General features: G+C 51.1%; 1 protein-coding gene and 2 long non-coding RNA genes across 4 annotated transcripts; 2 read left to right on the forward strand and 1 right to left on the reverse strand.

Annotated features, from left to right (window-relative positions):
* The first annotated feature begins 1,176 nt into the window (after window positions 1–1,176).
* LOC120372080 lies at window positions 1,177–4,574 on the forward strand. The gene is made up of 3 exons (XR_005584727.1): window positions 1,177–1,218; window positions 1,430–1,881; window positions 4,326–4,574. It is a non-coding gene; the product is annotated as an uncharacterized LOC120372080 (long non-coding RNA).
* A 157-nt stretch (window positions 4,575–4,731) lies between these two features.
* LOC120372073 lies at window positions 4,732–11,756 on the reverse strand. The gene is made up of 3 exons (XR_005584725.1): window positions 11,702–11,756; window positions 9,101–9,204; window positions 4,732–4,852 (listed from the first exon to the last, which is right to left on the reverse strand). It is a non-coding gene; the product is annotated as an uncharacterized LOC120372073 (long non-coding RNA).
* TAB1 (TGF-beta activated kinase 1 (MAP3K7) binding protein 1) lies at window positions 7,611–18,650 on the forward strand. 2 transcript variants are annotated; one of them, XM_039488751.1, is made up of 11 exons: window positions 7,611–7,872; window positions 9,525–9,661; window positions 9,864–10,017; window positions 12,323–12,409; window positions 12,996–13,134; window positions 13,625–13,771; window positions 15,744–15,855; window positions 15,980–16,124; window positions 16,500–16,722; window positions 17,054–17,210; window positions 17,996–18,650. In XM_039488751.1, the coding sequence occupies exons 1-11, from the start codon at window positions 7,840–7,842 to the stop codon at window positions 18,201–18,203; spliced, it is 1,542 nt and encodes a 513-aa protein (XP_039344685.1). In that variant the 5' UTR covers window positions 7,611–7,839; the 3' UTR covers window positions 18,204–18,650. The 2 variants fall into 2 exon arrangements, with proteins under 2 accessions (XP_039344685.1, XP_039344694.1); XM_039488760.1 differs by having other exon boundaries at window positions 7,615–7,872; window positions 13,658–13,771.
* Window positions 18,651–20,356: the final 1,706 nt, after the last annotated feature.

A 20,356-nucleotide genomic window follows, 5' to 3' on the forward strand; every position in this document is an offset into this window, starting at 1 on the left:
CCTCATGACTCATCACACACACAACATAAGCGTCGTGAATGTTTATCTCGCCATCACTGCACTCCTCAGGAGTGTGTCTATCTGCAGAAACCATCTCCCACCCATTGGCCCAACAGAGTCACTGCACTTCCCTTGTTATGGAGAAAACACCTTTAGAACTAGAGAGGCAATAATGCCAGTCTTCACCCGAAACAACTGCATGCACATCTGGTTCCTACCAGGGATAGCGAAACAATGGAGAAAATACAAATAAGAGCGCCATAACTGATACAAGGATTGCAGTATGACACATGGGGAGAGAGGGATTGTTTTCATGCCACTATTAGCTTGACTCACTGGATCATTTTATTTATCAATTGAGGCTCAGAGGAGCTTAAATGACCAATATCCTATTTTCTCAGGTAGGTTCTAGCTATGACATACAGCACAGTGATTTCTGCTGTTAAGACGAGAGAATAAGGGGAAATCTAGGAAAGGGGAAATAGAGTTAATCAAAATCAGCAAAAGCTGTGTGGCGCAGCGTTCCACGATGCGTAAAGCTGTCAGTCTAGCTAAATAATTAGTCATGATGCACTACTTTGTACATCTGTACCACTCTCCAGCTGAGGCGCTTCAAGTGTTATGCAAACACCCCGGTGAGGTAATTCTTACTAGTCACAATTTGCAGATGGGAAAAATGATGTACACAGCTGTTAAGTGACTTGCTCAAGGTCACACAGTGTGACTCTGCCGGAGCCAAGAATAGAATCCCCTGTATAAATATCTTCACAGAGACTAAAGACTTTAATCTAGCAGATAACGGTATAACAAGAACTGATATCTGAAAGCTGAAGCCAGATAAATTCAAATCAGAAATAAGCAAACATTTTTAACAGTGAGGGTGATTAACAAATTCCCAAAGGAAGAGGTGGATTCTCCATCCCTTGATGTCTTCAAAGCAAGACTGAATGCCTCTCTGAAAGATGTGTTTTAGTCAGCGGCAGCTCTAGGCACCAGCAAAGCAAGCACCTGCTTGGGGCAGCCCATTTGCAGGGGCGGCAGGGAAGCATGGGAGCTGAGAACCAACAGGGGGCTCTGGGAGCTGTAGTTCTTTGGTTAGCTCCCTGCCTATAGAGCCAGCCATGGAGCAGGGAAAGAACTACATTTCCCAGCATTCCCTTGGCCACTACCAACTGGAAAGGAAGGAGGGGGACCTCATGCGGCAGCGTGCTGTGAGTGGTAGGGAGACCATATTTTAACATTCAAAAAACAGGACACTCCATGGGGAGGGAAGCCCCACCCTGCCACCATCCACTCCCTCCGACTGCCCCCCACAGAAACCCCAACCCATCCAACCCACCCCCACCGCTCCCTGTCCCCTGATTGCCCCCTCCCAGGACCCCACCCCCTGTCTAAGCCTCCCTTCTCCTTGTCCCCAACTTCCCCCTAGGACCCCACCCCCTGTCAGGGGGACCGGACGTCTGTGACTGAGCTCCCGCTGGGGAGGCAGCAGAAAGCAGCGGCCTTCCCGGCCTTCCCCTCGCTCACTATCCTGGGGGGGCCTGGCTGAGCCTGCCCCACGCTTGCTACCCGGAGGAGGACTGGCCGAGCCTGCCCTGCTCCAGCTGCCCGGAGGAGGAGCCAAGCCTGCCCCGCTCCAGCTACCCGGAGGAGGACTGGCCGAGCCTGCCCTGCTCCAGCTGCCCGGAGGAGGAGCCGAGCCTGCCCCGCGCTCACTACCCCGAGGAGGACTGGCCGGAACCGCCCTGCTCCAGCTACCCCGACGAGGAGCCGAACCTACCTTTCGCCACCTACCCCGAGGACCTGCTGGACCCGCCTGTGGACACTCACCTTGAGGAGCCGATGGTGGTTGACCCCTACGCTGACATCACGACGACTCAGGTACTCGGTGAGGGGGAGAGTGGAAGTAGCCCGGGGGTAGCCGACCCCACTCTGGCTGCAACACTGCCAGAGCCAATGTCAGTGTGTTGCGGCCAGGATCCCCACTGACACAGCAGCAGGCTGTCTGCTGGTGGTAGGGCCCCGGGCTGGGACGCAGAGGAGTTGGTGGGCCTGCGTCTCCCCTGCCACCCCACTCACGGGTGGCAGTCTCCCCCTTGCCCTGACACTCAGGCCTAGGAGCCTGGGCTTAATATGCTGAACTGGTTGCTCAGCCCCTGCCTGCGGGTCTGAGCCCCTGAGCTATTGTTTGCTGCCCCGCCCTGCCCCAGGGCCTGGGCTAAAGTACTGAACTATTTGCTCAGCCCTGCCTAAAGGCCTGAGCCTATTTGACTTGTTGTGTTCGCTGCCTGCCCTGACCTAAGGGCCAGGCCCAGAACAGTTACTGCTCAGCCCTGCCTAAAGGTCTGAGCCTATTTGACCTGCTGTGTTTGTTGCCCTGCCCTAAACCCAGGGCCTGAGCTTTAGAGACTGAACTGCTTGCTCGGCGTAGTGAGGCGGCCTGGTTCCCAGGCGCCCGGAGGACGAAGAGCCCCCTCTCCCGACAGCGGACCCCCTACACAGTGATATTGCATTGGCAAATTCCCCATAGAAAGAAAGAGTGGAACAAAATAATAATAAAGACACCTCAACTTTTCCTCATTTATGGAGGACAGTCTTATAATATGCATCCAGATATCCTCCAATGACACAAGCTGAAAATTGTTCCACTTTACTGCAGCTCTGTAACCATATGGGAACCAATCCGATGTGTGTTCTGTGCACATCTAAAATTCCTGCTGAATGACCTGCCCTGGGAATGAGTTACCAGTGACCCAGGGCTGCGGTGGAAGGAGGGTGCAGGTGGGGGGGGGGGGGTAGGGAGAGCCCAGGGCTGGGGTGGCAGGAAGTGGGGGGGGGGAAGGGGGAAGCCCAGCGCTGGGGTGGCAGGGGGTGTGGGTGGGTGGATGGGTGGGGGAGAGCCCAGGGGTGGGGCAGCAGGAGGGTGCGGGGGGAGCCCAGGGATGGGATTGGGGGCAGCCAAAATTTTTTTGCTTGGGGCGGCAAAAAACCTAGAGCCGGCCCTGGTTTTAGTAAAACATAGCAGCACTGCTGTTGTGCTCAATCCTGGGTGTAAAGGGGTGGAATGTAATGGCCCGTGATATACAGGTGGTCATGCTTGTTCATCTAATGGTCCCTTCTGGCCATAGACTAAAGCAGGTCTGCTTTAACCTCTAGAGAGTGCGCACGCGCTCTCTCTCTCTCTCTCTCTCTCTCGGGATTAAATTCTGCTGTAACATATACACACAATTTCTATCAACCTGAGTGGGAGCTGCATGTACATGTTATAAGGCAGAATGCAATCCTAATCAGGGCTGCCCAGGGTGGGGGCAATTGGGGCAATTTGCCCCAGGCCCCGTGGGGTCCCCCATGAGAGTTTTTTGGGGCCCCTGAAGCAGGGTCCTTTACTCGCTTCGGGGGCCCCGGAAAACTCTTGCAAGGCCCAGGCCCCCGGAGCTTCTTCCGCTCCGGGTCTTCGGTGGCAATTCGGCGGTGGGGACCCCCCGCCGCCAAAGACCCCAGGCCCTCTAAATCCCCTGAGCGGCCCTGATCCTAATTCCCGAATCCCGCAATGTGATGCATATGGACAGATCCCTGTGCCCATACACAGCCTCAATGATTTCAGTGGAGCTCTCTGCAGGCACAGGAAGCTACCCATGCTCATCATATTATAGGACTGCGACCCTAGGCATCATCAAATCAGCTGCTGCTGCTGCTGCAATCCAGAAAATGTGATAGCTGCAATGCAGCTGTGTTTTAAAATAGATATCTCCCATCATCTTTTTAATATATAAACCCAATAGAAACATTCTGCTCTACATGGGTTTTTGAAGTTCCAGAGAAATGTTATTTTAAAATTTTTCCCTGTTTCATGTCTGTGCACATGCTTACTCATGTGCTTATCTTTACACATGGTCTTACCAACATCAATGGGACTAAACTTGTGCATAAAGCTAAGCCTCTGTGTACCTGTTTGCAGGACTGGGACCTTCAGTTTAGCATATTCTCTTACCTGGCCTATATTAACCTTTTTCCTAAGAAATCATTCTAACACAGTATCTATTTCCATTTGGATTATTGAACATTGTTGTGTCCTACATAGATTATAAAGATAGAAGGGACCACTGTGACCTTGCAGTCTGACCTCCCATATAACATAGCTGATAGGCCTTCCTTTAATTAATTCCTGTTTGAATGGGAGCTGATCTTTTAGAAAAGCATCCAATCTTAATTTTAAAATTGCCTGTGGTGGAGACTCCACCACAGCCCTGGGTAAATTGTTCCAATGGCTAATTATCCTCTCTGTTAAAAAATTTACACCTTATTTTCATTCTGAATTTGTCTAGCTTCACCTTCCAGCCAACGGATCATGTACTGTGTCTGAAGGAAAAGGATCGGAACGCTCCACATATTTGGAAGAAACAGATGTGATCAGGCACTAGACAAGAGTGGACAAAGAGGGGTTGGACTCTGCTGGCCAGGCCCCCAACATTTCATAAACATAGTTCAAAATCACTGAGTTAATTCATTGGTGTTTATTTTTAAAGTAGAATTGTATGTGTCTGAACCTCATATATTTTCTACAAAACAAAAGAATACTATGGGACTACAGAGTGTCCAACCTTGATAACTCCCACCCTAGCCAGCATGACATTGCCACACAAGAGCAGAATTTCACATCTGATCACTTTTACACCCCTTGGGTACTGATTCACACAGAGAAATGTGCTGTTCCCAGAAAACTTCAGTGCTATGGCAGCCATTCTGCCATCCATCATTCACATAAAAAATGTGTCAGTCACACAAGTGGAGGTCTCTTCATCTGACTCCTCATTTAAGTGATGGGATTATTCTTACATCTCCCTTCCTGTTCCTGTAAAGATGTTAAACAAAACCCATCATTCCTGAAACAGGCTACTCTCACCTAGAAAGGTGCAGACACAGTCTTGAGAAAGACCAAAACCAATTATCTGTACGTGTGCATGTATATCATTATATAATTTTTAAAAACTATGCTGTCTTGCTCTAAATTCATTCACTGGGTTCCTTTGATAGGATTAGCCCTGACCAAGGGCCAGATTAAGATCTCAGTTATGAGAGACTCCTGAGTAACTCCACTGACTTCGGCAACCATAGCACAAATTCTGAGCAGGAAGCACAGCCCAGTAGTAGGGGAAGAGGTTGTGTAAAGGTAGTTTTGTGGTGTCTGAATTCTGAACTGGTTCAGGAGCCAGATGAACTTCTGATGTAAATTAGAGCCACCTCAGGGGTGGTTCTAATTTATGGTGGATACTCACAGCCATCTATGCATTCAGACATTCCACACACCCTTTCTGCTGCTGACTTGCCCTCTACTGCCCCAGGGCTCAGCCCCACCATGTCCCCATGCTGGGCGCTGCAAAGGAGGACAGCAGAGCGCTTTATGCTGCCTCTACACCAGGGGCAGTCTAAATGGAGGAGATCTAGCTACTCCAGTGGCATAAAGGGGCTAAGAACACAGCTGAGACATGAGACCTAAGGTTTTGAACTTAATCAGAACTGACCCTTTTTAAAGACCTGTCAGATGCACCAGCTGTGATCTGGGGCTGAGGAGAAGAGCTTTTGAGTGGAGGGTCAGATAAAGGCAATTTCAGATGCCCTAGGCACACCATGACATGGGCCCACCGTGGTTCTTCCCCCCATCCGTCCCTCCTCTTAGAATGATGGTAGCAGAGGGACACCCTCCCCTCTCCTCAAGGTCCCCTTCTCCCCTCTGAAGAGTAAAAGCAATGGGCCCTCTTTCCCTTGGAGAAAAGGCAGAATGTCAGCAGTGAGGCCCTTCAGTACTTCCCCACAGGACAGGAGTATCTGCTTGAGGCGGTGGGACTGCTATACTCTTTTCCTGGCTGGCACAAATGGACCTCTGTTGGGTGGTGTTTGTGGGGGTGCCCAGAGCAGTGGGGCTTGTCCATTGAGATGGTTGGGGCAGATCACACCTCTCCAATCTATTGTTTCAGGCTCAGGCAGATTTTCAGGTCACATTTTCAAGCTTTTCTTCTGAACCATGAGGGCTAAGTGAAAATGAAAGCTGAGGTTCTGGTGTAATCACACGACTCCAGGAGCTAGAGGCCTGTGCCTTAACCAGCCCTGTGTGATTGAAGCATGAAGAGGGAAGTATGAGCAATCACACTGTAGGTATGGGTGGGAGGGTGCTTCTAGCATGGATAGATGGACACATACTAGCTCAGCTCGAGCTAGCGCCAAAACCAGTATTTCGACCTCGGCACAGGCAGTGGCTCAGGGAGTACGTGCCCAAGGAGTCAAGCAGGATTGTAGTAAGGCCCTAACTGCTGCCACCACCTGTGCCAGCATGGCCACACCACTGTTTTTAGACACTGGCTCGAGGAGAGCTAACGTGTGCATCTGGTCAGGCTGGGAATTGCCCACCCAGCTACTGCAGACGTAGCCATGTCTGGCTCCAGTGAGGGGAGCATTCAGGGTGTGAGGAAGGAGAAGAGTGGGCACTGGGGTGAGAGGAGGTGGGAGAGGGCAAGGAGGTGGTGTGTGGCAGAGGGGGAGAGTCTAGGCCCACTGGAGAAAGGCAGGGGCTGAGGCAGGGACGTGGGTCATGGGCAGACAGGGAGCTGATCCCCAGGGCAGCCGGGTAGAGTCCACGCCACAGGGCCCGAGCCAGGTGCCACATAGGGTTGCCAGGTGCCGGTTTTTGACTGGAATGCCTGGTGGAAAAGGGACCCTGGCGGCTCTGGTCAGAACCACAGACCGAGCCATTAAAAGTCTGGTCAGTGGTGCTGTGGGTCTAAGGCAGACTAGTCCCTACCTGTCCTGACTCTGCGCTGCGCCCTGGAAGCGGCCAGCAGGTCTGGCTCCTAGGTGTGGGGGAGCACGGGGCTCTGAATGCTGCCCCTGCCCCGAGCACCAGCTCCGCACTCCAATTGTCCAGAAACAGGGAACCACGGCCAATGGGAGCTGCAGGGGCGGTGCCTGCGGGCAAGAGCAGCACGCAGAGCCGCCTGGTCCCCCTGCCTAGGAGCCAGATCTGCTGGCCACTTTTGGGGCACAGCGTGGAGTCAGAACAGGCAGGAAGCCTGTCTTAGTCCCCCCCGCTGCGCCGCTGATTGGGAGCTGCCAGACATAAGCCTGTGCCCCAATCCCCTGTCGCAGCCCTGAGTCCCCCAAACCCAGAGCCCCCGCTGCACCTTAAACCCCTCATCACTCAGCCCCAGCCCAGAGCCTGCACCCCAAGCCCAGAGCCCATAAGTCCTGCTGTTCCCCAACTCCCTGCCTCAACATACAGCCCCCTCCTGCATTCCAAATCCCTCAGCTCCACCCCCAGCCTGGAGCCCCCTCCTGCCCCCCAACCCCCTGCCCCAGCCAGGGAGGGGTGAGCAGAGGGCGGGGCCTTGTGGAAGGGGCGGGACTAGGCTGTTCCATTTCGTGAGATTAGAAAATTGGCCACCCTCATCCCCATGCTGAGCGGGGTGACCAGCCAGCAAGTGTGAATAATGGGGAGGGGTGGGGGGGTAATAGGAGCCCATGTTAAAGAAAAAACAAATATCGGGACTGTCCCTATAAACTCAGGACAGCTGGTCACCCTAATCCTGCCCCTCCCCACCACGGGGGTCTAGGGGGGGCCCCTCTGCGCACGGGGGGGCAGCCAGGCGGGCGGGTGCCCAGGCCGGGAATAACCCCCCGCTGCGGCCGGGCCACCAGCATCCGCCCCCACCGCTGCGCTCCCGCTGCCCGCCCCCCGCCAGGCGGCGCTGCGCGCTCCCCAAACGCGCCGGCCCGGCCCGGTCGCCGCTCTCGGCGCCTCCGCGCTCTGCTGGGCTGGGGCCGGCGGGTCGCTGCTGCTGCTGCAAAATGGCGGCGCAAAGGAGGAGCCTGCGGCAGAGTGTGAGCGAGAGCCCCCCCCCGCGGCGCTGTGGGGAGGAGGTGACTCCCCTGCTGAGGGGGTGTCTAAGGGGGGCACAGGCGGGAGTGGGGTAGGAGTGTCTATGGGGGCACAGGCAGGGGTGGGGGTAGGAGTGTCGGGGGCACAGGCAGGGGTTGGAGGTAATAGGGGCACAGGCAGGGCTGTGGGGTGGGAGTGTCTATGGGGGCACAGGCAGGGCTGTGGGGTGGGAGTGTCTATGGGGGCACGGGTGGGGGTAGGAGTGTCTATGGGGGCACAGGCAGGGCTGTGGGGTGGGAGTGTCTATGGGGGCACAGGCAGGGCTGTGGGGTGGGAGTGTCTATGGGGGCACAGGCAGGGCTGTGGGGTGGGAGTGTCTATGGGGGCACAGGCAGGGGTGGGGGTAGGAGTGTCTGGGGGCACAAGCAGGGGTTGGAGGTAATAGGGGCACAGGCAGGGCTGTAGGGTAGGAATGTCTATGGGGGCACAGGCAGGGGTGGGGGTAGGAATGTCTATGGGGGGCACAGGCAGGGCTGTGGGGTGGGAGTGTCTATGGGAGGCACAGGCAGGGGTGGGGGTTATGGGGGGCACTGGCAGGGGTGGGGGTAGGCGTGTCTATGGGGGGCACAGTCAGGGGTGGGGGTTATGGGGGGCACTGGCAGGGGTGGGGGTAGGCGTGTCTATGGGGGGCACAGTCAGGGGGTTGGAGGTAATGGGGGGCCCAGGCAGGGCTGTAGGATAGGAGTGTCTATGGGGGGCAGAGGCAGGAGGTGGGGGCTACCCCCTCTCCCCGCTGGGGGTGTGTATGGAGAGAGCACAGGGAAGGAGTGGAGGAGGGGGGTGGCTGTTGGGTGTCTGAGGGGCACAGGAAGGGGGTGGGTGAAGGGGGTTATACTCCCCACTGGATGACTGCGTGAGGGTCGTAGGGAGGGGTGTGAGACCCCTCCCAGTATATGAGTGGAGTGAGTGGGGGGCGGTGCCTGCATGCTCAGGGATGTGTGGTGTGTGCGCACCTAGAAGCAGTGTCTTTCTCTTCGGGGAAGCAGATGTCCATAGGAGGCACGTATGTGGGAAAGCTGATTTGGGAGGGGGGAGGTGTGCGCTGTGTTTTGAAGGGATGGTTTTGAGAAGTGACTGTGGAGCTGTCTGGAGGAAATGTTTTCTTGGGGGGAAAAGTTGGCTCTGGGCAGAGTGGAATGATTATGCCCCCAAGAATTCCTCACTATTTACCTTCACAACAGTAGATTGTTTCATGTTCCTTTGATGGCTGCAGTTGGATGTGTGCACCGCAAAACCTGATCAGTCTGTTCCCCAATTTCACCCGTACTCCTGCCCTAGAAGCATGAAAGATTACACCAGGGTTCATCCGGGGCAGTTAATGCTCTGCTATATCGAGTGTGCATTCCAGTCCTGTTTCCTTGTTAACAAGGGCTGGAGGTGCAGCTTGTGCTGCAGGCTGCTCAGTTTCAGAGGGGGAGAGTGGTGGTAAGTGATTTCACTGGGGCAGCAAGGAATAAGAGATCACTAGATAGGTTGCTGCATTCAGGACTGTGATGAAATACTGGATGGTGCTCCATCCTGTGCAGAACCCAGTGTCCCTAGTTCTGAACCAGTTGGGATTCTACATGGGCTCTTTCCTGTTTTTGTTCCCCAGGAGCAGCAGCCAAGCTGGACAGATGACTTGCCCCTCTGTCAGCTGTCTGGGGTGGGCTCAGCTCCAAACCGTTCCTACAGTGCAGATGGTAAGGGGACAGAAAACCACCCCTGGGAGGATAACTGGCTGAAATTCAGGTAAGTGGGCTGCAGGTGGAGATAGAAGCTCACAGATGGAGAGGCAGGACAGAAGTGGTGTGTGGCTTTTTACAGTAGGGGTCAGAAATGGTGCAGAACTAGAGTGTACAGGACTTGTTAGAGGCTCACAGTGGTGCTATCGGTCCCTGTCGTTATGCCTCACACCCGCCCTTAATCCCTCCACCCTGACCCTCTCTGGCAGGAGTGAGAACAACTACTACCTCTATGGGGTCTTCAATGGCTACGATGGCAACCGGGTCACCAACTTCGTGGGCCAGAGGCTCTCCGCGGAGCTGTTGCTGGGCCAGCTAAGTGCAGATCACAGTGATGCTGATGTGCGCCGGGTCCTGCTGCAGGTAATGGAATTCTGGCTGTGGAGACCCCATGCCTCTCCCTGCATCAACACCCCACTCCCCTTTTTGCCTCAGGGTAAACAATGTCCTGGCTCTTAAAGGGTGGGGAGAAGATTGTGGACATCTGGCAGGAGCTGGGAGCACACTTGGCTTAAGAATGTGGAACAACAGTATTCATTTCACTTTCGCCTAGCCTTCCTCTATCACTCTGCTTCCCTTAGTGCAGTGTTGACAACTCTGCAGGAAGCTGCATTCAGCCTTTCTTGGACATAGGAACAGGTCAATTTGAGAAGGGGATTATAAGGAGAAACAAGGTGACTGTAGAGATGGAAGGGACCTCAAACTATCATCAAATCCAGCCCCTTGTTCTGAGACAGGACCAAATAAACCTAGACCATCCCTAACAGTTCTTTGTCTATCCTGTTTCTTAAAAACATCCAACAGTGGGAATTCCACAACTTCTCTTGGAAGTCGATTCCAGAATTTAATTACCCTCTTAGTTAGAAAGTTTTTCCTAATATCTAATCTAAATCTCCATTGATGCTGATTAAGCCCCATTACTTTTTGTCCTACCTTCTGCTGACATGGAGAACAATTGATCACCATCCTTTGTAACAGCCCTTATTATATTTGAAGACTGTCATCAGGTCCCTGCCTCAGTCTTCTTTTCTCAAGACTAAATGGGCTCATTTTTTTTAAAATCATTCCTCATAGGTCAAGTTTTCTAAACCTTTTATCACTTTTGTTGCTCTCTGGACTCTCTCCAATTCATCCTCATCTTTCTTAAAATGTGGTGCCCAGAATTGGACCCAGTACTCCAGCTGAGGCCTCAAGAATGTCGAGTAGAGCAGGACAGTTACCTCTCATGTCTTACATACAACACTCCTGTTAAAACACCTCAGAATATTAGCTTTTTTTGCAACTGCATCACACTGTTGGCTCATTATTCAGTTTGTGATCCACTATAGCCCAGGCCCTTTTCAGGTGTTACCCCCTCGCCAGTTAGTCCCCATTTTGTGGTTGTGCATTTGATTTTTCCTTCCTAAGTGAAGTACTTTGCACTTGTCTTTATTTAATTTCATCTTGTTGATTTCAGACCAGTTCTCTAATTTGTCACGGTCTTTTTTAATTCTAATCTTGTCCTCCAGTGTCCTTTCAATCCCTCCCAGCCTGGTGTCATCCACACATTTTACAAGCATACTCTCCACTCCATTATCCAAATCATTAATGAAAATATTGACTAGTACCAGACCCAGGACTGACCCCTGCGGGACCCTGCTAGATACATTATCCCAGTTTAATAGAAACAATTGATAACTACTCTTTTGAGTACATTTTTTCAACCAGTTGGGCACCCACCTTATAGTGACTTAATCTAGACTGCATTTTTCTTATGAGAATGTCATGTGGGGCTGTGTCAAAAGCCTTACTAAAATCAAGATACATCACTCACGTCTACTGCTTCCACTATGCCAGTAATTCTGTCAAAGAAGGAAATTAGGTTGGACTAGGATGATTTGTTCTTGACAAATCCATGCTGGCTATTCTTTATAACCCTTTTATCCTCTAGGTGCTTACAAATTGATTATTTAATAATTTGTTCCAGTATCTCTCCAGGTATTGAAATTAGGATGACTGGTCTATAATTCCCTGGGTCCTCTTCATTCCCCCTTTTAAAGATACGTACTATGTTTGCTGTTCTCCAGTCCTCTGTGACTTCATCCCTCCTCTGGGAGTTCTTGAAAATAATTGCTAATGCTTCGAGATTGCGTAGCTAGTTCCTTAAGTACCCTAGGATGAATGTAATCAGGCCCTGCCGACTTGAATACATTTAATTTATCTAAATATTCTTTAACCTTTTCTTTCCATATTTTGGCTTGTGTTCCTTCCCTCTGCTTGTTAATATTAATTGTTTTGAGTATCTGGTCACCATTGACATTTTTTGTTTGATAGTGAGTGAAGTGAAAACTTTAGCATGTGGGGAGATGGGATTGTGAAACCATTTCCTAAAGCAGCAGTAGATCTCTCTGGTCTCCTTGTGAGTTTAATTTTTCATTTCCTGCCCTTAACTGTTGCGGAATATTCCTACGTGCTGTTACCCAGTTTCACCATTCCACTTCAAAGTGGTTGCACTTCACTGGTGGGTGTAGTGATCCCTGTGTATATACAAGTCTATACATCAGTTTGTAAAGTTGTTGAGTAGGTTAAGTTTTTGTTAGGATGGAAGGTAAGCAGACATCAGATTGCTATGTTTGCAAAGCAGCTGCTGTTAACTTGTCTCCTATTAATATTTCCTGTCCCCTCGTAGGCTTTTGATGTGGCAGAAAGAAGTTTTTTGGAGTCCATTGATGATGCTTTGGCAGAGAAGGCCAGCCTTCAGTCCCAGCTGCCAGAGGTAATCTGACTTTAGTGAAGCGATGCATCCCTGCCCCCTCCAAATTGCTGGATGGGATTTGAAGCCTCTTGCCTCTAGGTCACTGGCCACGGTCTGGCCCATGGGAGGCTGTAAATAGTTGAAAATAGTTACCCTCTGGTGATCATTTGTTCGCTTGTGTGAAATGATTTAGGGATCTCAATCCAATTCCCAGCATTCCCACATCACATTAATCCACCATCACCATTGGCACTACTTGGACCTCTTACTGTTAGTCTCAGCAGAGAGGCCAAGAACTGAATGGGTCATGGAGACTAAACTCTGCAATCACCATTGTAGATGTGTTCCTTCTAAGACAAGGCTGAGGCATACAGGCAGGGAAGTGGGCATGGCCTCTGTGCCTATGAAATGTCTGTTCTGCCAATAAACAGGACTTCTGTCTCCAAGGTATGTCAGATCTGGCACTGTTATTTCTCAGTGTGCTCAGCTCTGCTTAAGACACAAAATTAAAGATGGTCCCTTCCCTGAAGAGCATACAGTGTCCGGTTGTGATTTCGATGCTATGGGTTGTGTAGGTTTAAGCTCCCCCCCTTATCTTGTGTTCTAGGGAGTACCCCACCACCAGCTGCCTTCTCAGTACCAGAAGATCCTGGAGAGATTGAAGGCCTTAGAGCGGGAGATCTCTGGAGGAGCTATGGCTGTTGTGGCTGTCATACTCAACAACAAGCTCTACATCGCCAATGTAGGTGTGTTCCTCTTCTTCACTCGCTCGATCTTGATATTTCTGAGCGTGGCTGCAGCTCTGGCAGAGTGAGGGGAACCTGAGCTTGGGGAACAATTGGATTGCTTCTTACGTTTTGAGAAATGCACTCGAGTTAATTGGGGATGGCGGTGAAATCAAAATGGCCCAGAAGCTGGTTGCTGGGTCTGCACCTCTCCAAAGGTTGGCTGATCTAATGTTTGTGACGAAAGACACATGGGAAAGGGGCTTCTGTACAGTAGTGAAGTTCCCTAGGGAAGAAAGGAACCGTCTATGTTTTTCAGGCACTGGTTGAGGACTGGATTAGGGGTTGGTCCAGATTGTTTTGTGTGCTATTGAGGAGCTATTTGTAGGAGATTGCAGTGAAGGTTTGTGTGTTCTTCATTCCCCTCCCTCTTTTCCTCCCTTGTTCCCCTTTCCTCCTATCATCCCTTCGGATTTCTCCCTCTCTTCCACCTCTCCACCCCTCTTTATAGTCACCAGGTCCTCACATGCTGCTCCCACCACAGGTACAAACCGCGCACTGCTGTGCAAGTCTACGGTGGACGGGTTGCAGGTGACACAGCTGAACGTGGACCACACCGCAGAGAATGAGGATGAGCTCTTACGCTTCTCCCAGCTGGGTAAGTGATGAGTCCCAGAAAGAGGGGAGCTGTGCTCAGTGGATCCAGAGATAGGCAGCCCTCTGCGGGATGATGAGAGTGGTCAGAGCTAGGTCCAGTTCCAATCCGTACTGGTGTCTGCCTCACAAAACCCCCTTCTCATTTGGTACTGTTTTGGCCTTTTGCTGGCAGTCAAGCAGAGAGGCCAAGGAATGAATGAGCCATGGTGACTGAACTCCCTTCTCATCCTAGAGTAGGTCCCTCCAGGGCTAGGTTACATACATTAATGAGGAATAATATGGAATTGGAGCTTGCACTGCTGCTGCCGCCTGTGCTGTACCTGTTGTGGGGATGGAGAGGATTTTGCTCAAGGGCTGTCAGTCCAGCACCTTACATCTTGTTCCCCAGAAGCACCTGGGAAGTAGCTATGAGCTGGAGGGGCATTCTGGGTGGTGATATATGCAGCCAAGCGCCCCCAAAAACCAGTGGTAGCCCCAGGCTTATGGACTACACAGTCACATAAGGCTCCTTTTCCCCAGGGCTCCATGCTATGCACTCTGCTGCCTGCACACCCAATCCCTTAGCCAGCCAGTGTATCCTACTTGATTCTGTCTGCAGTTACAGCCCACTGATACTAGAGGTGGATGTATCAGAAGTTTAACATTGTTCCTGATCTCCCTTATTTGGTTGTGCCTTCTGGTTTTACTGGCAATTGATATCTAACTCCTAGCAGCCTTTATGCAACACTTGAGACTGACAGGCATATGTAAAGGCTGGAGCATACACACTGACTGGTTGGCAGACCAGGAGCCTCTTTGTACTGGTCTGTCAATCGCAAGAATCATCCATGCCAGGAGCCAGCAAGTCAGCCACACTAAATGACTGAGTCATTCTCAGCCTGCAGCAGATTTCAGGGCTGTGCCTTGCTATTGGGAGTAGATGTTGGACCGTCCATGTAGTGAATGTGATTGGAATCAGATGGGAGTCTGACCTGGACTCCTGCATTCACCTTGGGGTGGTGATAGTCACCCTCTAGAACTAATTTTTTCCAAAATTATTTTGTGCCTGTTTTCCGGTCATAATTAGGAACATGGGAATTGCCAGTGCAGATCAGACTCTAGAGGCCTGCCTAGTTCAGAATTCTGTCTCTAATAGTAGTCACTACCCCATGATTCAATGGAAGGTGTTAGAACCCCCAGAATGGACAACTAACCTGCCCAGATGTGAAGTTCCTTCCTAACCGCTGCTAGTTAGTGATTGGTTTATGTCCTGAAGCATAAGGGTTTATATTCCTATTCCTTCTAACTTTTTTTTCCATATAACTGCCTGCTTGCTGCTCTGATCAGTGGGTTTTTTACCCTTGGGAGCAGCTGATGCTAATGTAGGCACCTAATCTGTGAGTGGCATTGAATTTGCTTGTTCTCCTCACTCACTCAACTCCTGGATTACAAAGATGGTGCAGTGGGGCTGAAGCCATCATACAGAGGTTGGGGGCTGGGGTGGCAGTCGCAGATGGAGAGGCAGCTGGACAGAGACCTTTGCATCTTATTTCACATAAGACACCCTTCTCTCCCCTTTTGCAGGGTCTACAGGCAACCTTCTCATAAAGTTCCACTGTGCTTCTGGAAATCCTGTACACCCAGCACTGTAGCTAGCGGTGGCTTTGGAACTGGTCGTGGGCTTTTTGTCCCAGGGCCAACTGTCCAGTTCACTGTGTGTGTACGTGTGCTCATGCTCTCTTGCTCTTCTCAAGTTCCTGGAGCAACTGATGAGGGAAAGCTGTCTCCTGCAAAAACTGGGACAGGATGAGCTACTCTTCCTCCCTTCCCTGTTGAGTTCCTGGAGGTTTCTTGATGTCTCTTCATGTCCCTTAGTTTACCCTTTGTGGTATCTTTAACTATGGGTGTTTCCTTTCTCCTTCCTCAGGATACAAGTGCAGGAACTTCAGCAAGTATATCAAAGAATCAATGAACTTTTTTTCTTTATCTGTCAGGTTTGGATGCAGGGAAAATAAAGCAAGTTGGAACTATCTGTGGGCAAGAGAGCACTCGGCGCATTGGGGATTACAAGGTCAAATATGGCTACACTGATATTGAACTACTCAGGTTAGAAAAAGTTCAGCTTGGTGGTCTTGTTCTATCCCCAGCCCTGCTTCCTTCTGAAGGCAGGTTCCCCCTTCCACCTACCTGTGTCACTCTATTAAATACTAAATCAGCTTTCTCCGCTCAGTGCTGCTAAATCTAAGCCCATCATAGCAGAGCCTGAAATCCATGGAGGGCAGCCATTGGATGGGGTGACTGGCTTCCTGGTACTCATGTCAGAAGGGCTCTACAAAGCTCTGGAGGCGGCTCACGGGCCCGGACAGGCCAATCAGGTGAGAGCTTCCTGGCTGGAGGCATTCCCAAAGGTGTTAAATCATCCCATCGGTACCAGCTCCACTCACGCAAGCTGCCTTGCACTGATGTCCTGTTAGCACCAGCATGGTTGGGTGCATCATCCCAGTCTGCAGTGGGGTGAGTGAGCTGTTCTGGCAGAGTGGTTTTTCCCGGCTGCTTTCCCCCTTGGAATGGAGCAGTCCATTGGGGCAGTGGGATGGTTCCAGACCACAACGGTCAATTCAAGGTGGGACATTCAAGCCTCTCCAGCTATCTGACTGGGCAGTTACCATAAGAACCTTTTTATGCTGGATGGCTGGGTCAGGGTTCCCCCAGAATCCTCCCCTAAAGTCCTTTTCTCTCTCCACGGTCAGGAGATCGCAGCCATGATTGCTACAGAGTTTGCTAAGCAAACATCACTGGATGCAGTGGCGCAGGCTGTGGTGGACCGGGTTAAGCGGATCCACTGTGACACTTTTGCCAGTGGTGGGGAACGATCCAAGTTCTGCCCCTGGCATGAGGACATGACGCTGCTGGTGAGGAACTTTGGGTACCCACTGGGCGAGATGAGCCAGCCCATGCTGACCCCGACACAAGGTATGGGAGGGGGAGAACAGGAAAAAGAGGGTGGGTGGAGTGGAGATTAGTACCCCTCTGTCCTGCCAACACTGACCTGATGCCAGGGGAAGAAGCCTTCTGTGAAGATTTTGTTCCCCTCTGCTTTAAGGGAATTGTCACTTCAATACCAGGTGTCCAAGGTGTCCTTTCAAAGACTGGAGGGCACTGGAGAGCGCAACTGGGGATATATGGGATCTCAGTAGGCCAGGACACCCCTCTGGCAGTTATAGGGAACTACAGACACGGGGGTTTCCATGCACTCTCCCACGTCTCATGACAGCTGTTATGTTCCTTTTTCCCCCCTTCTCAGGAGGCCGTATCTATCCTGTCTCTGTGCCATACTCCAGTGCCCAGAGCACAAGCAAGACCAGCGTAACGCTGTCCCTTGTCATGCCTTCCCAAGGCCAGATGGTCAACGGTGCCCACAGCAGCTCCACCCTGGATGAAGCCACACCCACGCTCACTAAGTAAATGCCGTGTGCTGTTTCAGTACCAATTGTCCCTCCCTGCTTCTCACTCGGTGCGATTTGGGTGTTGGAATAAATAGGATCCTTGGTGGACTGGGTGGTCTAGTAGTCGGCGCCTGGACAGTGGTAGGGGAGCCTGGGCTTGCCCACTCCATCAAGGGCCTCAGGTCAGCCAGCTGGCCCATGGAGAGGCTGTGGCTGTGCAGGTCACCTGGCTGGCTGGTGGATTGGACGCAGGAGAAAAGAAAAGGGTTGAATTTACGTCATTTTTTTTGGAAGGGGCATTTCTCCACCATGCAAGATCACGGTTGGCTTTGATTTCAGCGCCACCTTTGCCATAGAGAGGGGCGTACAGCTCCTGCTGTGCCAGTAACTTTTTGGTTCCCACTTTCCAGTTGTTCCAGGAAGAGTAGAGCTGCCACATCCACGTTGCAGTTCACACGGTGAAAAGCGCTTCTTGTTGCCAGACCCTGCTGTAGGGGCAAGGAAGGAAGTCTTTTTTTTTTTTTTTTTTTCCCCTCAGTTTTCTCTTACTTTGTCCTCCCCCGCTCAGATGTTCTGTGTGTCAGGCCTGTCATGATGAGGCAGCTTGCTTATCACCTGTGAATATCTGAGTGGATCTGAACATGTCTCTCTGTTGTTCCTGGAGGAGTGAGGGACCGCAGCTATGTGCGTCTGTTAGCTGCGGGGAGGGTAATTTGATACGGTTAAGAGGCATTTGATATGCACTAGGCATGGACAGATTAAAATGAACATGTCTGTTCTCTCCCTCCCCTTTTTTGCAGTCAGAGCCCAACAGTGACTCTCCAGTCCACAAACACCCATACTCAGAGCAGCAGCTCGAGCTCAGATGGGGGCCTCTTCCGCTCCCGCCCCTCCCACTCACTCCAGCCAGATGAGGATGGACGCGTTGAGCCCTACGTGGACTTTGCAGAGTTCTACCGGCTTTGGAACATGGACCATGGTGAACAGGGAATATTGACAGTGTCCTGATGTAGGGAGAAGAGGTGTGCCTTGCAACCACCAGGAGCTCGCACTGAGGTGAGAATGAAATAACTCCAGGTGGTGGCCAAGTTCTGTCATGAGTTGTAACCTGGATCCAGGCTGTGATGAACCCTGGACTTGGGTGCTGGTGCAACTGTCTCAACAACGTGTGTGTGTGTGTGTGGCCGTCGCATTTCACCTTCTCTGGGAAACCCCATAAATATGGGAAGGGGTCACGAACTTATCCCTCACCACCAGTGTTATGGACAAAGTCAGCAGGGAGGGCTCTGTTATGGTGAGGGCAAGAGCAGATGTCTGTACAGTGGCTGTACATTGTGTGTATATATACGCAGTCATTGTACATTGAAGTGCAGAAACTCTACGCTGTGATACCTGTGTTTAACTCCATAGAAGATACCTCTGTTTTGCAGAATAAATAACTTATAGCTACTGTCACCTGCGTGGCTTGCTGTGTTTTCTTTAGAGTGAATTTTAGTGCTGGTGAAAGGAAGGTGTTGAGATAACATCTCTAGAGACTGAAACCTTCAGAACAGGTGAGACAGTCAGTAGCATGCCAGCTTCTCCCTGCATGTGTGTCTTGGACCTTTTTGGGAAGGGCCCTTCTTAAGCAAGAGCGCAGGGATTTTAGTCTCCTTGGCTCCCGCAGTTATTGGACTTTCTGCTGTGACTGAGGTCAGGGCTTGAATAGTTTTAGCTGTAATGCAGAGACTTGCCCAATAGGAAATAAGACTTCTAGTTCACTTCCAGTGGACCACTGACCAGCGGTTGGAGGTAATTACTGGCCTGAGCTTGTCAGGAACTGGTAACCTGAAAGAGAGAGGCTCTTTATCCCATTCATAATCCCCTGCCCCATCCAGTCACACAGCTTGGGACTTCAAGTTAAAATGTAACTTCAGATCCTCAGAGAGGAGGTCTGGTCCACCGAGTGCTCTCGTAAAGCTCCCTTATTTCCCCACATGTGCTTCTGTCTGCCTCTGGCAGACTCCAGGAATCAGAGAACCCTAGTTACAGAGGGCAGATTGTAGCACAATAAATTAGAAAATGAAATCTTGATGCTGGTCTCTTAGTAAAGGGACATGTGAGCCTGTCAGCTTCCTAGGAATCTTCTTACCAATATGCGAGACACTGTGGCCTAGTGGATAGAGCAATGGACTAACCCTCAGGAGACCGGAGTTCTGTTCCTAGCCTGGCCATGTCACTTCACCTCTCTGTTCCTCCGTTTCCCCATCTGCAAAACAGGGATGTGATACCTACCTGCTTTGTAAAGTGCTGATGCAAAAAGCTACATAAGAGGTAGCCTAAAAGTTTATTATTATTTTTATACAGTACCCAAAACGTGCGAGGTATTGCGCAGACTTTATCTTAGCAGTTGTGCACTGAAGATCTTACAAATGCAAGTTTAGACAGAACAGACTGCTGATAAATAGCGGGATGGACTGTGGGGTGGGGCAGTCAGAGCTGGCAAGAGCAAGAGGATGTCATTACTTAATAATGTGTATGTTTTGAAGGATAAGTGGTGATCGGGAATGGAATAACATGGGGGTGGAGGGGGAAGGGAGTGCTGCAGGGCAAGATTAGAGTTTATTAGAAATATGTGGGCCGGACCAGACTAGCATGAAAGCTGCATTTGATCTGAAAAGTACAAAAGAAATGCCCCGAACACACATGTGAGTGGCTCCCTATATGTGCCAAATACAGATGCTGTTGGCTCTGCATTACACAACTTTGATTCATACTTGCTGTGTGGGTACTGGCTGCTAATTTTTCTTTCCAGAATATCATAGAAAAGTTCAATTCTCTGCCCTTCTTGGACTTCCCAGCCCCCCTAACCTTCTGAGTATACCTGGCTGTGCTGGAGAGGGGCCTCTTGTCAAATCCATTCAAACCTGACACGAAAATAGCATATGTTGGGTTGAGGGAGGAGATCCCTTTTAAGACAGGAGAGCAGTATGAGCCTGTGACGGGTTGGATCACAGAACCCCCCCTTGGGAGCTGCCACCTGATGTGCCCCTGCTTTCCTGCCCCGTCAGCCTAGGACTTCAGTGCTCTGCCTGGTTTGAGCCAGACCTGCTAGCCTGCTGCAAACCCAGACCCAGGTCTGAATCACATCCCCTAACAGCTGTAGGCTTAACTGAAAGCAG

This window comes from Mauremys reevesii, linkage group 1 (assembly GCF_016161935.1).
Source record: "Mauremys reevesii isolate NIE-2019 linkage group 1, ASM1616193v1, whole genome shotgun sequence".
Lineage (NCBI taxonomy): Eukaryota > Metazoa > Chordata > Testudines > Geoemydidae > Mauremys > Mauremys reevesii.